The sequence below is a fragment of the Eupeodes corollae genome, chromosome 1, assembly GCF_945859685.1.
Source record: "Eupeodes corollae chromosome 1, idEupCoro1.1, whole genome shotgun sequence".
Lineage (NCBI taxonomy): Eukaryota > Metazoa > Arthropoda > Insecta > Diptera > Syrphidae > Eupeodes > Eupeodes corollae.
The window spans coordinates 290,606,896-290,620,721 of record NC_079147.1 but is presented as its reverse complement, the minus strand read 5'-3'; the positions used below and the strand labels follow the sequence as shown (position 1 = coordinate 290,620,721).

At 33.7% G+C, this 13,826-nt stretch overlaps 2 protein-coding genes across 2 annotated transcripts in view; both read right to left on the bottom strand.

Moving 5' to 3' along the window:
• The window catches only part of LOC129939973 (CUGBP Elav-like family member 4), a 341,004-nt gene that overhangs the window by 151,761 nt on the left and 175,417 nt on the right, over positions 1–13,826 (bottom strand). The gene's annotated exons all lie outside the window — the stretch shown is intronic.
• Positions 1,858–7,022, bottom strand: LOC129951309 (uncharacterized). The gene is made up of 2 exons (XM_056063406.1): positions 2,667–7,022; positions 1,858–2,586 (listed from the first exon to the last, which is right to left on the bottom strand). The coding sequence occupies exons 1-2, from the start codon at positions 7,020–7,022 to the stop codon at positions 1,858–1,860; spliced, it is 5,085 nt and encodes a 1,694-aa protein (XP_055919381.1).

The window sequence follows — 13,826 nt, the reverse complement described above, 5'->3', positions numbered from 1 at the left end:
TGCTTAATTGCCTTTAATATGAGGGACTTCATTTAAAGGACACCATAGGTAGGTAGGTGTATACATCATCATCAACAGGAATGATTTTCGTTGGGTTTTTGAATCCTTATTCAAAGCTATATACATATCACTCACATATACATAGGTATGTATGAATGTATAACAATTTTCATTGTTTGTATGTGTTTTTCGGTTGTGGTTTAGATATATCCACAGACATTTAAACACAATATCATAGAGTGAATGCATGCAATGAATAATTGAGTGAGTTTTTATGGATTTTTAATCGACATCAGGACATGGGTAAAGGAATGGCTCATTGAATCTAGAAAACATATGTGCCCAGCGAGTCATTAATAAAAGTTAATTATTAATGGGTTTTGGTGTTATATTGTTTTTTTTTTTGTTGATGTTGCTGTAAATATTCAATTCGAAAAAGTTATGTTGCAATCATAATTATTGCTTTCAGCAAAATAGAAATAATGTCACAAATTACAGATGTGTAATTATATGCATTTGCACTTGTAACACAAGAATGACAAAACTTTACGTTATTTAATGAATTTTGCAATTAAAATGTTATTGACACTTATTTTTGAATTTATGGAACTACCATTCTGTAGTAAGACTACTCGTATGTTTCAGAACGCAGTTGGTTCCAGTTTATAGTCTCAAATAATAAAATAAGCTAGTCTAGTGAAGTATCACTAAGAAATAGTTTAACACAGTGGCTAACCACGAATTACACTATTACATAATAAATTTCACTAATAACAAATGTCAAGAATTTCAGACTGAGATATTTAAAGCAGATATCGCATAAAGTTTCATTATATAGGTGCCTGTGCCACCTTAATTTAAAAAAAATTAATTTTCGCGGGTACTGCCTCTTGCGAGGAATTGACAAATCCTTCAAGAGTAATTCTTGTCATGAAAAAGTGCTTTCTCAAAAATTAGCCGTTCGGATTCGGCCTTAAATTGTAGGTCCCTTCCATTCCTGACAACAGTACTCGCACACAGGAATGGTTGAGAGTTGTAAGTCACTAGGCCCTGGTTCACAACGGACTGTTGCGCCACCCCATTTGATTTTTGATTACAGTACAATTATTATATTAGAAAAGAGGCTGGTATGCGACCCACACTGATAACTTTTCTTCCCGTCTGTCAATTTGTCTTACTTCAAAGTTTGTAGGTTGTTGTTAGTTGTTAGTTGAATCTTAAAACTTTTTAAATTACCAACAATTTTTTTAAACAAATTTTTAGTCGAAAACAAAGTTTTACCAATTTTAGTAGCAATTCTTACATTTTTACAAATTGGATGAATGAAATTAATTTGAAAGATATCAAGAACCGAACATCAATTTTTACCAAATTTGCGTACTATTTTTTGTAGATTTTATTTTTTTATGAAAAACGTACTGTTGGATTTTTATAAAAAAAACTACTGAAAATGGAAAACAATATTTTCTGTGAAATAAAGTTTGAAGACAATATTTTTAATTTTTGAAAAATTTGTAATATTTTTTACAAATTGATTCTTATTTCGAATCTAAATTTACTTTAAAAATTCGTTTAAAAACGACGAGAAAAAAAGACCGAAAAAAAAGAAAAGACCGTGCGGGTTAAATTGTTCGTATGGAATGATTTTATTTCTTTCATTTTCTTCTTCTTCTTTTCTTAACTTAAATATGGCCGGAAGGGCGCCAAATTCAAATGTTATACCAGTTGTATAATTCAAATACTGGTATTTTTAAAATTCATATTTTTATTATTATTTTGTTTTTATAATTTTTTAAAAATCGAAGTCTCGTCGAAACACCGGCCACGTTGAATGGCTGCAGGCTTCAATCATCGTCTTCATTCGGCACGACGGCCAGTTTGACGATTGGTCGTCTGAGCAGCCCAGTTGCCGTTTTGACGTCGGCGACCCTGACCTTTCCGTCCTCCCCTTCTACGACCGCCACTACTCGTCCCATTAGCCATTGCTGTGGAGGAGCGTTGTCTTCGTGGATTAGCACCAATTTGCCCACGACTAGATTGGGCTGGTCGCGTATCCATTTGGAGCGAGCTTGAAGGCCAAGCAGATACTCCTTGGACCACTTCCGCCAGAACTGCTGCTTGAGCCAGCATAGAGTTTGCCAGCTTTTCAAGCAACCCGTTTGCTGTTCCGGTACTCTTTCTGGTGGGAGCGACCGTAAAGTGCTGCCTATCAACAGGTGTGCTGGAGTAAGTGCCTCGCCGTCGTTGGGATCGCTGCTTAGCGGAGCGATTGGTCTCGAATTGAGAATCGCCTCGACCTCGACGAGCACGGTTTGCAGCTCTTCTGTTGTGAGCAGAGCGTTGCCCACGGTACGTTGCAACTGCATTTTTGCCGACTTCACCGCTGCTTCCCATAGGCCTCCGAAATGCGGTGCCCTGGGCGGTATCAAGGCGAAGCTGAAGCCCTCCTCTGCCGCGTACCTGTTCACTGCTTCCTGTCCGCTTTCGAACTCTTCTCGGACTTCCCTCAGAATTCGTTGAGCTCCCACGAAGTTTGTGCCGTTGTCGCAGTGTATCGTCTTCGGAACTCCTCGGCGAGAGATAAACCTTTTAAGGGCGAGAATAAAACATTGTGAAGACAAATTAGAAGCAAGTTCGAAATGGACTGCTTTAGAGGCGAAACAAACAAAAACACAAATATACGTCTTATTGGGTGGCCGACCACGAATTTTTAAAGTGGTATACACCGGTCCACAAAAATCTACGCCACATACTAAAAACGGTCGTTGCGCTCGCAAACGATCCTGTGGGAGATTACCCATTATTTGTGTGAGCAATTTCGGCTTATATTTGAAACAATTTATACATTTACGCACAATCTTTTGGCATGCTTCTTTGGCATTTACTAGCCAAATCTTTTCGCGAAGCAATGCTACCATAGCTTGAGGTCCAGCATGGTAATTTTTCCGATGTAAGTACGTTAAGTACGTTTTTACAAATGGTGAATTTTTAGATAACAAAAGAGGAAACTTGGAATCATATTCTATTGGTGCATTTAATAGGCGACCTCCTACGCGAATCAGCGAAAATGAAGTATTTTCGTCTTGAAATTCGTGAATAAAGGGATTGAGTTTTTGTAAACTATCTTGTAATACAACTTTCTTTTTAAGTTTCTGAATCTCATCTGGAAATTCATAATTTTGAATAATTTCTACTATTTTTAGAAAAGCTAAATTAAGTTCTTTTGCCGTTGGCGATTCTTCTAACATTTCTGCTTTATTTTTGAATCCTTTTAAAAAACGCATTAAATATGCAACTGTAATCGTTAGGTCAATATATGAAGATTCTTCTTCAATGTACTGCAATAGTTTTGACCGAGGTTTTTCTACCGCTATAAGAGCCATGTTTGTTTTACGCTTTTCAAGGGCTTCATCTTCTGGAGACAACTCAAAATGCAAATTCACCGGCCACGATGACGGTTCTTGCAATAAGAACTGTGGACCTTTGAACCAGATCGATGAGTTAAGTTCATCTACATTACAGCCTCTTGAAACAATGTCTGCTGGATTTTGTTTTGTTGGTACATGTTTCCATAATACTTTTGGAGTCCACTCTTGGATGTCGGACACTCGGTTTGCAACGAAGGTTGCAAGTGCAGTTGGATGTGTTTTTATCCAATGCAGGGTAATTTCGGAATCGGTCCAAAATACCACTTGTTTAACGTCAAGATTCAACATTGCCTCTACTCTTGTCCATAACTTTGCAAGAGTATGCGCTGCGCAAAGTTCTAATCGCGGAAGCGATTTGGTTTTCAAAGGGGCCACCTTAGACTTTGCTGTTAGTAGCGTCGACTTGATACCGGCCGTGCTCTGGCTTCGGATGTAAATACAACAACCGTAAGCTCTCATGGATGCATCGGCAAACCCATGAACTTGTATTTCTGCGTTCGAATGAGTTTCGACAAACCTCGGAATTTTTATCTCGCCAAGTTGAGATAAATTGGTTTTAAAATTTTGCCAACTTGTATCAAGGCGCAACGGAATCGACTCATCCCAATCAATTTTTGCAATCCAAAGCTCTTGAAGTAAGATTTTTGCTTTGGTTACTATGGGGCATAACAAACCAAGAGGATCAAAAAGACGAGCGGAAACTGAAAGTATATTTCTTTTGGTAGCTCGTAGATCATGGAAATTATCATCCAAATTGAAGCTAAACATATCTTCTTTTGGATGCCAACAAATTCCTAGAGTTTTTGTAGAGTCTGAATCATTGAAATTTATTGATTTTTCAGTACTCTCTATATTGTAAAACTCTGGATGGTTCGAAAACCATTTCGCCAATTGAAACCCGCCTTTTCTAAGGACTTCTTGTGTTTCGTTTTTTATTGTTTTTAAAGTTTCAAAGTCATTGGCACCAGTCAAGAGATCATCGACGTAAAAATCTCTTCTTAACACATTCGACCCTGTGGGGAATGATTGTTCATTAGCATCGCCCAACATTTTCAAACACCGTATCGCTAAAAATGGCGCTGGAGAAGTGCCATACGTTACAGTATTTAAACGGTAATGTTGCAATGGTTGGGACGGATGCTGCCTCCACACTATGAGCTGGTAAATCGAGTGCTCTTCAGCAACGAGAACTTGCCGATACATTTTCGTAATGTCCGCTGTAATAGCATATCTATGTAAACGAAAACGGAGCAACGTCGAGAACAGCTCCTCTTGAATGGTTGCCCCAACCATCAAGATGTCATTCAGTGATAGCTGAGATGATGTTCGGCTCGAAGCGTCGAACACAACTCGCAGTTTTGTGCTCGTGCTTTGAGGACGCAAAACACACTGATGTGGAATGAAATAGTGCGGGCTTTTTGGAATTTCATTGTTAGTTGGAGACATATGTCCCAACGAAACATATTCATTCATGAAATCCATATACATGGTTCTTAGCTCGCTATCCTTAAATAACTTTCGCTCTAGAGCGAGAAACCTTCGTTTGGCATTTTCGAATGATAGTCCAAGCGAGTTTGGGGGTGATTTGAATGGTAGTTTTACCTCAAAACGACCTGTCGGCAAAAGTTGAGTATTTTCAACAAAGTGTTTTTCACATAATTGTTGTTCTGGCGTTAGAAACTTTTTTGTTTCTCCAGGAATTTCTTCAAGAAGCCAGAATTTTTGTACTAATTTTTCTAAGTCTAGTAATGTTTCAGACTGGCATACCAAATTGCATTGTTTGGTATTTGAATTTGTATCTTTAGGACATTTTCCTGATACTATCCAACCAAGAAGAGTTTTTTGAATGGTTGGATATTGAGGTCCTTGTTTTATTTGACCAACAGACAACAGTTCGAAAAATGGTTCTGCTCCGATTAGCAAGTCAATTTTTTGGGGCTTATGAAAATGTGGATCAGCTAGCTGAATATTCGAAGGAATGTTCCACTTCGTAATGTTTATAGCATGATCCGGTTGGTATGACGATATGGAACTCATAACCCAATAATCAGCTGAAAACGAATGATCATTCAGCCTTGATTTTACTACAGCATGCACCTTTTTATGTACGGTAGTGTTCGCTTTTCCAATGCCAATTAAATTAAGTGACCTTTCTTCTTTTCGAAGCCTTAACCTTTGGGAAAGTTCTTCGGTTATAAAATTCACTTGGGAGCCAGAATCAAGTAAGGCTCTAGCTGGAATAAATTCGCCAGAACTGCTTTTTATTTGCACAATTGCAGTGGCAAGAAGAACTTGATCAGCCGAAACAGAAGCATGCATCGCTTGAAAGCTTGTTGATCCTTGTGCCGGTGAACTATTGAAAGTTGTTTGGTACTGATGCAGCAAGGTGTGGTGCGAGCGATTGCAAACTGAGCATCGACTGAGTTTGCATTTTGAAACTGTGTGTCCCTTTCGAAGGCAATTGATGCAAACAGGAACACTTTTCGCAAACTCAAATCTTTGCATCACTGGAATCGAAGCGAAGCTTTGGCATGAAGTTATAAAATGATCATTCGATTTGCAAAACAAGCAGTTGGAGTTGGATTTTTGTGGCTGTGGATTAACACAAGCGAATGATGCTTTTTGATTTTTGCTATGACTTGAATCGTGTTTTGTTTTCAATTGCCTTTCCGATACCTTTTGTTTTGAAGAAGATGCTTCTTCAGCGGAAAGATGCTGATATCGTTTATTAAGAGCAGTTTCACAGTCACTCCATAAAGGAAGCGTACTGAAATCCAATTGCTCTTCCCATTTTGATCTCGTAATTGAGTCAACTTTTGACATTACTAGATGAATTATGATCGCATTTGTAATGTTCTTTTCATCACCAAGTGAAAGAAGCGAATCATAAATTGCAGATACTGTATCTATCATACTGCGCAATGCAGAAGCAGATGGCTTTGAAATTTCTTTTAATTCGAAAAGTGTTGATACATTATCGAAAAATATAAGGCAATTGTTGTCATAAACTTTCTTAAGACTTGCCAACGCTTTCGGATAATTTTGTTCAGTGATTTGGAAAGCTTTCACAGTTCCTAATGCTTCACCAGATAAGCACGAGATCAAATGATTAAATTTTTCAATATCTGGGAGCATAGGATCATTGTCGACTAAATTTTCGAATAAGCTTATAAAATTTTTATATTCGGAATATTTTCCGCTGAACTTTGGCAAAGACATTTTCGGAAGTCGTGAATGGTGAGGATTGCTAAAAGTAAAATCAGCAATAGCAGTAGAATTATTTCTTTTATTCACCAATGAAAGCAGAAGTGCTTTGGCACTAACACAAATGTCTTCCAATTCACCGCGGGAATCATCGCTTCGATCAGCTGATTCAATGTTGGACTGACAAGCCATTAATTGGTCAATATAAGATTTTAAAAGATCCAATCGACATTCCAACTCAATCGGATTTGAAGACATTGTTTTTTCTTCAATACCCTTTTTAATTCGCATTATATTATTTTTAATTGTATTTCGTTGATGCCTTAACGTTTCTAACTCAGCATCTTGATTTGGTGATGATTGCCGTTTTTCTTTCCTTGAACCCGCCATTTTATTTTATTTTTATTTTTTAAACGAAAATTTTTGGGAAAAATATTTTTGAAATTAGTTTATCCACTATTATTCAATTAACTATAGAATTTGAAAAAAAAAGAAAATTGCTGAAAAATTAGCTTATTTTCATACAAAATTCCACGAAAACGAGAATAAATTCGAAGCAACTATGTGTTAATTGTTTAAAGCATAGACAAACCATATAAAGACCGGAATCTTTCGTACGTTTTACCCTCCAACACCCATTTGTTTACATTGTTGTATTTGTAATTTGTCATGACGTCCATTTTGAAATTTGAAATGCAACAACAATTCGATGCGGTGTATTTACTTGTTTTGACAGATGTTTTTTTTTTATTAAAATAGCTGTGGTGAGAATTTGACTTCTACGACGAATTGTTTTGTTTACTAAAATGCCGCAAAATACGAACTTTGGAACTCACTTGGTCATGTTCTTAAAAGTTTTTTAGATTTTTACAAAAAAGTGTGAATGCATTGTTCTTACTCACACTTCAAGGATTCCAGGAAGGTATAAACCATTCCTGTAGGTACATTATTGTACCAAGGACACGACCGAATGAGTTCCAATGTTTGCATTTTTAAACATTTTCGATAGGAAAATGCGAACATTGGAACTCACTCGGAGGTGCTTTTTTAAGTTGTTTTGTTTTTTACTAAAAAGCATGAACGCAAAGTTCCTACTCACACTTCAAGGATTCCAGGAAGGTATAAACCATTCCTGTAGGTACATTATTGTACCAAGGACACTACCGAATGAGTTCCAATGTTTGCATTTTCCTATCGAAAATGTTTAAAAATTCATACTTTTTAGTAAAAAACAAAACAACTTAAAAAAGCACCTCCGAGTGAGTTCCAATGTTCGTATTTTCCTATTGAAAAAGTTTAAAAATGCAAACATTGGAATTTTTGTTGACGTTTTCAAACTCACCTCGAAGAAATAAACATTTAAGTTATGTGTGATGTTGAGGTGATGTCACACTTTTATTATTTATTTTTATTTGAAAAACTAAACTTATATTGAAATTTTTAAAACTTGGTCACTGTTTTGTAATTATCAAAATTCTTTTATGAAATAGTCATCGTTTTTAAATTCGATAAAAAAAGAATTATTATAACATTCAAAAATATAATTTTTGGAACGTTTAATTTTACCTCAATCAGAACTCTATATTAGATTCAAAATTAAAAAAAAATAATGTTTTACATTTTCGCTAATATATTTCAGGTTTTCTTTACATAATACAACAAATGAATTGAAAAGTGTATTATACGTAGTACACACTTTTAAATATAGTATTTAAATATATAAAAAATTAACAATTTCTTGCCACTTCTTCTTACAAAAGTTTTTTTAGCATTTAAATAAGCTCTATTTAAAAAAAATTATTTATCTTGGGTATACTTTAATAAATATTCGATTATTCCTATCAAAATAAGACTACGTATGTAAATACTCAAGGAAGGAAACAATAATTCAATTGAAATATATTTTTTTGGTAATTTTCTCAAGAACAAGAAGACATAAAATCCTCTGGTTTTCAGTTTTTGATCAAAAACAAATATGAACAATGAATTCTAAAAACAATAATAGACAATTTAAGTATTAAAAATTACACTTCAAAACTTTTTTTTACCTTTTTTGGCCAAATTTTGAGCTTAAAACAATTTTTTTCAAAAACTATGCAAATTAACACATCTATTCCATTATTAATTAGAAAATATGAACCAAAATATAATAATAAACACTAAGCACGATCCTCTCGATCTCGCCTGAGCTATCGTACTCTTCCCAAAAAATGCAATAGCTAATGTCGCCGTAGCCACTAGGTGCCACCCCTAAAGAATTTCTCAGCACTATTCCTTATTTTCGTGGTGAATTGACTTTAGAGGGTGGTGAATTGATGTTAGCAGCGGTGAATTGATGTTAGACCTAAGGGTGCGTGTAAGTAGACGTTTCAGCTTGTAGGCAAACCAGAATGACAGATTTGTTTCCGGTCTTTATATGGTTTGTCTATGGTTTAAAGTAAAATATTTTTCACAACTCGAAAATATTTTAAACGAAAACGAAAGAAATTAATTTTTTATTAAAATGTTGCTGAATACACACTTCGCAAATTATTATGTAAAATTTATTTGTGTCACTGAACACATTCAATCGTGAGAGAAAGAGAACTCAACGAAACTTTCGTTCAATAAAGACGAAACGTCAGAACAGCTGAACTGTCAAATCAAATGTAAACAAACTAAATTTGCTATTTGCACGAGTTTCGGAGTTTTTTTTGTTTTTCAATATTAGATATTAATTGATTCTAATTTCAATAATTTGAGAAACAATCGGAACAAATCAATCAAATATCACTCGCGAATATTGGTTTAAAGTTTCAACACAAATAAATACACATACGAGTGCTTGAATAATTCTAAAGTGTGTACGACGGTGACGGCGGCTACGCGACGGCAGATCAAAGGATTCTATTTGGAATAAACTTTTGACTTTGAATTCCAATACTAAGCGATTAATCAAATTAAATTACTTTTCAATTAAGAAAATAAAAAGAAATTTAAACCACGAAACTTGTTTTTGTTTGTTCACCAATAAAATAAATAATATGTAAATGTATAATGTCAAAGTGACAAAAACTGAAAGTTGTGGTATTATAATTTAATTACAACACAAATTGACAAATGTTGCAGAATAGCAAAATTAAAACACTTTCAGTTTTTGTTAAATACCTCTTCCTCAAGAATTTCAACTTCCCTTGGCGAACTCATTGGGTGCTTGTCAGGGTTGGTCTTGGTATTTGATGTTGCTGTTGACGGCTGCTGCTGGCTGCTGGCTTGAATTGGTGGTGGTTTTTTATTTGTTTTTATTTATGGCTTTTTAGCTTAAAGCCTTAAAATTTACAACTCGCGCACGGCAAATGATTCCACGGATTAATAGTTAGTTTAGTTACTTGTATTTAAAGTACACTCGCGACTTTATTTTTATTATATATGTGTCTATATATTCATATATATGTATATATGTATATGCAAATGCACAAAAACACTTTATGTTTTAACAAATTAAAATTTAATAGTTATTTAATTTGTCCCTGCTCGGGCGCCATGAAAAATTTGTAATATTTTTTACAAATTGATTCTTATTTCGAATCTAAATTTACTTTAAAAATTCGTTTAAAAACGACGAGAAAAAAAGACCGAAAAAAAAGAAAAGACCGTGCGGGTTAAATTGTTCGTATGGAATGATTTTATTTCTTTCATTTTCTTCTTCTTCTTTTCTTAACTTAAATATGGCCGGAAGGGCGCCAAATTCAAATGTTATACCAGTTGTATAATTCAAATACTGGTATTTTTAAAATTCATATTTTTATTATTATTTTGTTTTTATAATTTTTTAAAAATCGAAGTCTCGTCGAAACAATTTTTGTTAAGCTATTCAAGTCGAAAGTACATTTCTACCAAGTTTTAGTATTGTTTTTTTCGTAAGGTTTTTATTTTTTGTAAGAAAAACTGTTAATTAGATTTTAATCAAAATTTTACTGAGTGTTGACAACAATATTTAAAAAAAAAAGCAGTTTCCATCCAATATCTCAAATGTTTGAAAAGATATTTAAATCGAAAATCAATTTTCACCAACTTTTGTTAAATTTTCTTTTAAGTTTTTATTTTTTGTAGGAAAACTGTCAATTCGATTTTTCTCAAAATTTTACTGAATGTTAACAACAATATTTTTTGAAAGATAAAAATAGCTTAAAGCCAATATCTACAAACATTGAAAAGATATTTGAGTCGAAAATCAATTTTTACCAACTTTTGTTAAATTTTCTTTTTATTTTTTTTTAAACTGTCTGTTCAATTTTTCTCAAAATTTTATTAGATGTTGACAACAACATCTTTTAAAAGAAAAACGTACTTTTAAGCCAAAATCTCAAAGTTTTGAAAAGATATTTGAGTCAAAGTTCAATTTTTACAAACTTTTATTAATTTTTTTGTTTAGGTTTTTATTTTTTGTCAAAGAATTGTTTGTTCGATTTTTCTCAAAATTTTTCGGAATGTTAAAAACAATATTTCTTAAATTAAAATTAATTGGAAGCCATTATCTCCATTTTTTGAAATGATATTTGAGTCGAAAATCAATTTTTACCAACTTTGAGTAATGTTTTTTTTAGATTTTAATTTTTTATAAAAAAAACCGTCATATCGATTTTTCTAAAAACTTTACGAGGTGTTAAAAACTTTATTTTTCGTTGCACACTAAACTTTTGGACGTCACACTTTTTTCAGTGTTTTTGATTTATAAAAAAAAACGATAATTAGATTTCTTTCAAAAATTATACTTGTTTGGTATCACGTTAAAATATATTTTATAAAATTTAATTCAAGTCTCTAGCGTTTTTGGTTCGTAAGATATTAAGGGTTAACCAAAATCTTCAGCATTTTTTTAAACTGCTATGGTAAAAAAACCTCCAACGCAATTTTTTTGAGGGCCCTTTCTGCATTTTTTTGCCTTATTATCTGTATAACAAAATTTATTTGAAACCGATATCTCTTCTGGTTCTTGAGCTATGGACGAAGAAAAAAACGTCGCAAACGTACGTACACACGCACGCACAGACATCTTTCTAAAAATCTTTTATTTCGACTCTAGGGACCTTGAAACGTCCAGAAATGTCAAAATTTTCAATTTGACAAATTGGACCTATTACAATAACTTCCTATGGGAAGCTAATAACAGATTATAATAAAGGGTTTTTAGTAAGAGGTTTCATTATAAAGAGGCCCCAATTTAGAAAGCTATCACTTTTGAAACTGTCTTGTTTTACAATTTACGTTCTACAACTTAAATTATTAAAATTAGTTACACAGATGACGGTACGTCAAAAAAAGCAACCAAACGATTACAGTGTTAGAAGACGAGTTTCCTAACAATAGGCCGCTGAAATAATGTGAATTACCATTTTTTGAAATTTTTATGAGGCCCAAGTAGTTAGCGTGGCATGATGGTTAGTGCGTTGGACTGTCATGCGAGTCATGCGAGAGGTCTTGGGTTCGGTCCCTGCCTATGCCATCTAAAGTTTTTTTCACGTGTACTGCCTCTTGCGAGGAATTGACAAGTTATCTCAAGTTACTGGATTCCAGTCATTTTTTTGGTTCCTTAAACCTGAATTTTTTTTGTTGTTAAATCTTAAGGAACTTGTAGCATTAAAAACCTACACATAGAAATTGCAAGTGTCACTAAATCACAGTCGAAAAAAACATTAAAATGAGACATGACATGAATAGACCAATCACGAAAGTAGAGAGCTTGTGTCAATAAAATAAGTTTGACGTAGGAGATTCAGAAAAATTACAGCCTGAGTCGGTCAGTAAATTCTAATCCAATAAATTAAATGTCACTAAATGAGATCAGTCAATAATTGAAATTGACTAAACCACAACTTTAACTGTCTTTGGAGGAATTGTAGTCTTTTAAAAACCTCAGTTTCATGATGAAATCCTTTGATCCTACGAAATAGAATACTCTTATTATTATTAAGTCTTGATTCAAGCATTAATTAAGAATTTAAAGTAGAAGAAAAAGTCGAGTAACGTATTTGTCACCAAAGTCCATTTTTAAGTGAGCCTTGATGAAGGGTTTTACCGTATGTTTGTTTGCTTTTACTATGAGGACCTAACCATAGAGATGAATTAACAAAGGTTTAAATAAGTTTCCTTTAAGCTACAAAGGAAGGCATTTGAATCAAACACTACTCGTATCTCACCTCAAAACTATGAAATTTCCGTAAAATTTTCAAAACATATTTTTGGGCACAAACTCAGTTATACCCATTTATTGTTCTTAAAAATGTATACCTTCACAAGTTTCTAGGATACAATTTTTAAAGGATCATATTCTTGTTTATTGATGCATTCAAAAGTGAAATTTCCTGTGAATGATCTGGTTTTGACATATTGTGTAGAAAAAAACTCAATATTCCTATTTTAACTCGTTTTCCTACAAAAATAAAACCAAGGACCCAAAATAAATGTACATATCTGCTGAGGTCTAGAGACTAGATGTAGGTATATTGATTCTTCTGGCAGTAACTCTTCAATATAATTCAAAAAGTAGTTTGCAAATATACAAATTTTATATCCTGACCTCTTATTCGACATAACTCACTCTTTCTCCATTTTACTCTTCTTTTAGACGATGATGGGAGGTAAATCTACATCTTTTGAAACCCTGAAGTCAGGCCATGTTATGAAAGTCCCTAATTGATGTTTATTACACTTTTCGATTTGTTCCCAGTTCTACTACTATATTGTTGTCCCCCCGTATCCCCATAAACCTATACCGGGTCCGTATCCATATAAATTTTGTAGAGTCCTGAACACCAAGTATATGTATACATCTATCTTAACTCTGATGCTTTGTTCCTTGTTTCAAAGGATATGTGAGCAAAGGAGAGTATACAGAGCAAGGAAGGGAGTGGGTGAAGAACATTATGGACAGTTGTCAAGAGCACAAAAGTTACCATAGCAATATGTGTTATGTGTGTTGTTTGTGTTTTTGTTGTTGTTTTGTTGGTTGATTCCTCTTGGTTTTCTCTCTTTTTGGCTTGGCTTTTGGTCCTATTTTATAATGAATGATATCCTGTGAGTTTATTCCAATTATTTTAGGGATGACAAACAAAACAAAAGCCAAACAAACAATTCACGTATATCTTTCTGCCAGAGGAACATAAATACCAACAACACACACTGAGGTATGTCTATATATGGTTAAGTGGAAGT

Bases quoted from the DNA above. Each gene is read 5' to 3' on its own strand.
- LOC129951309 (XM_056063406.1), bottom strand. From the start codon at position 7,022: ATGGCGGGTTCAAGGAAAGAAAAACGGCAATCATCACCAAATCAAGAT. The intron at 2,587-2,666 runs GTTTGTTTCGCC...CGCCCTTAAAAG, and splicing joins AGACGTATATTTGTGTTTTT to GTTTATCTCTCGCCGAGGAG.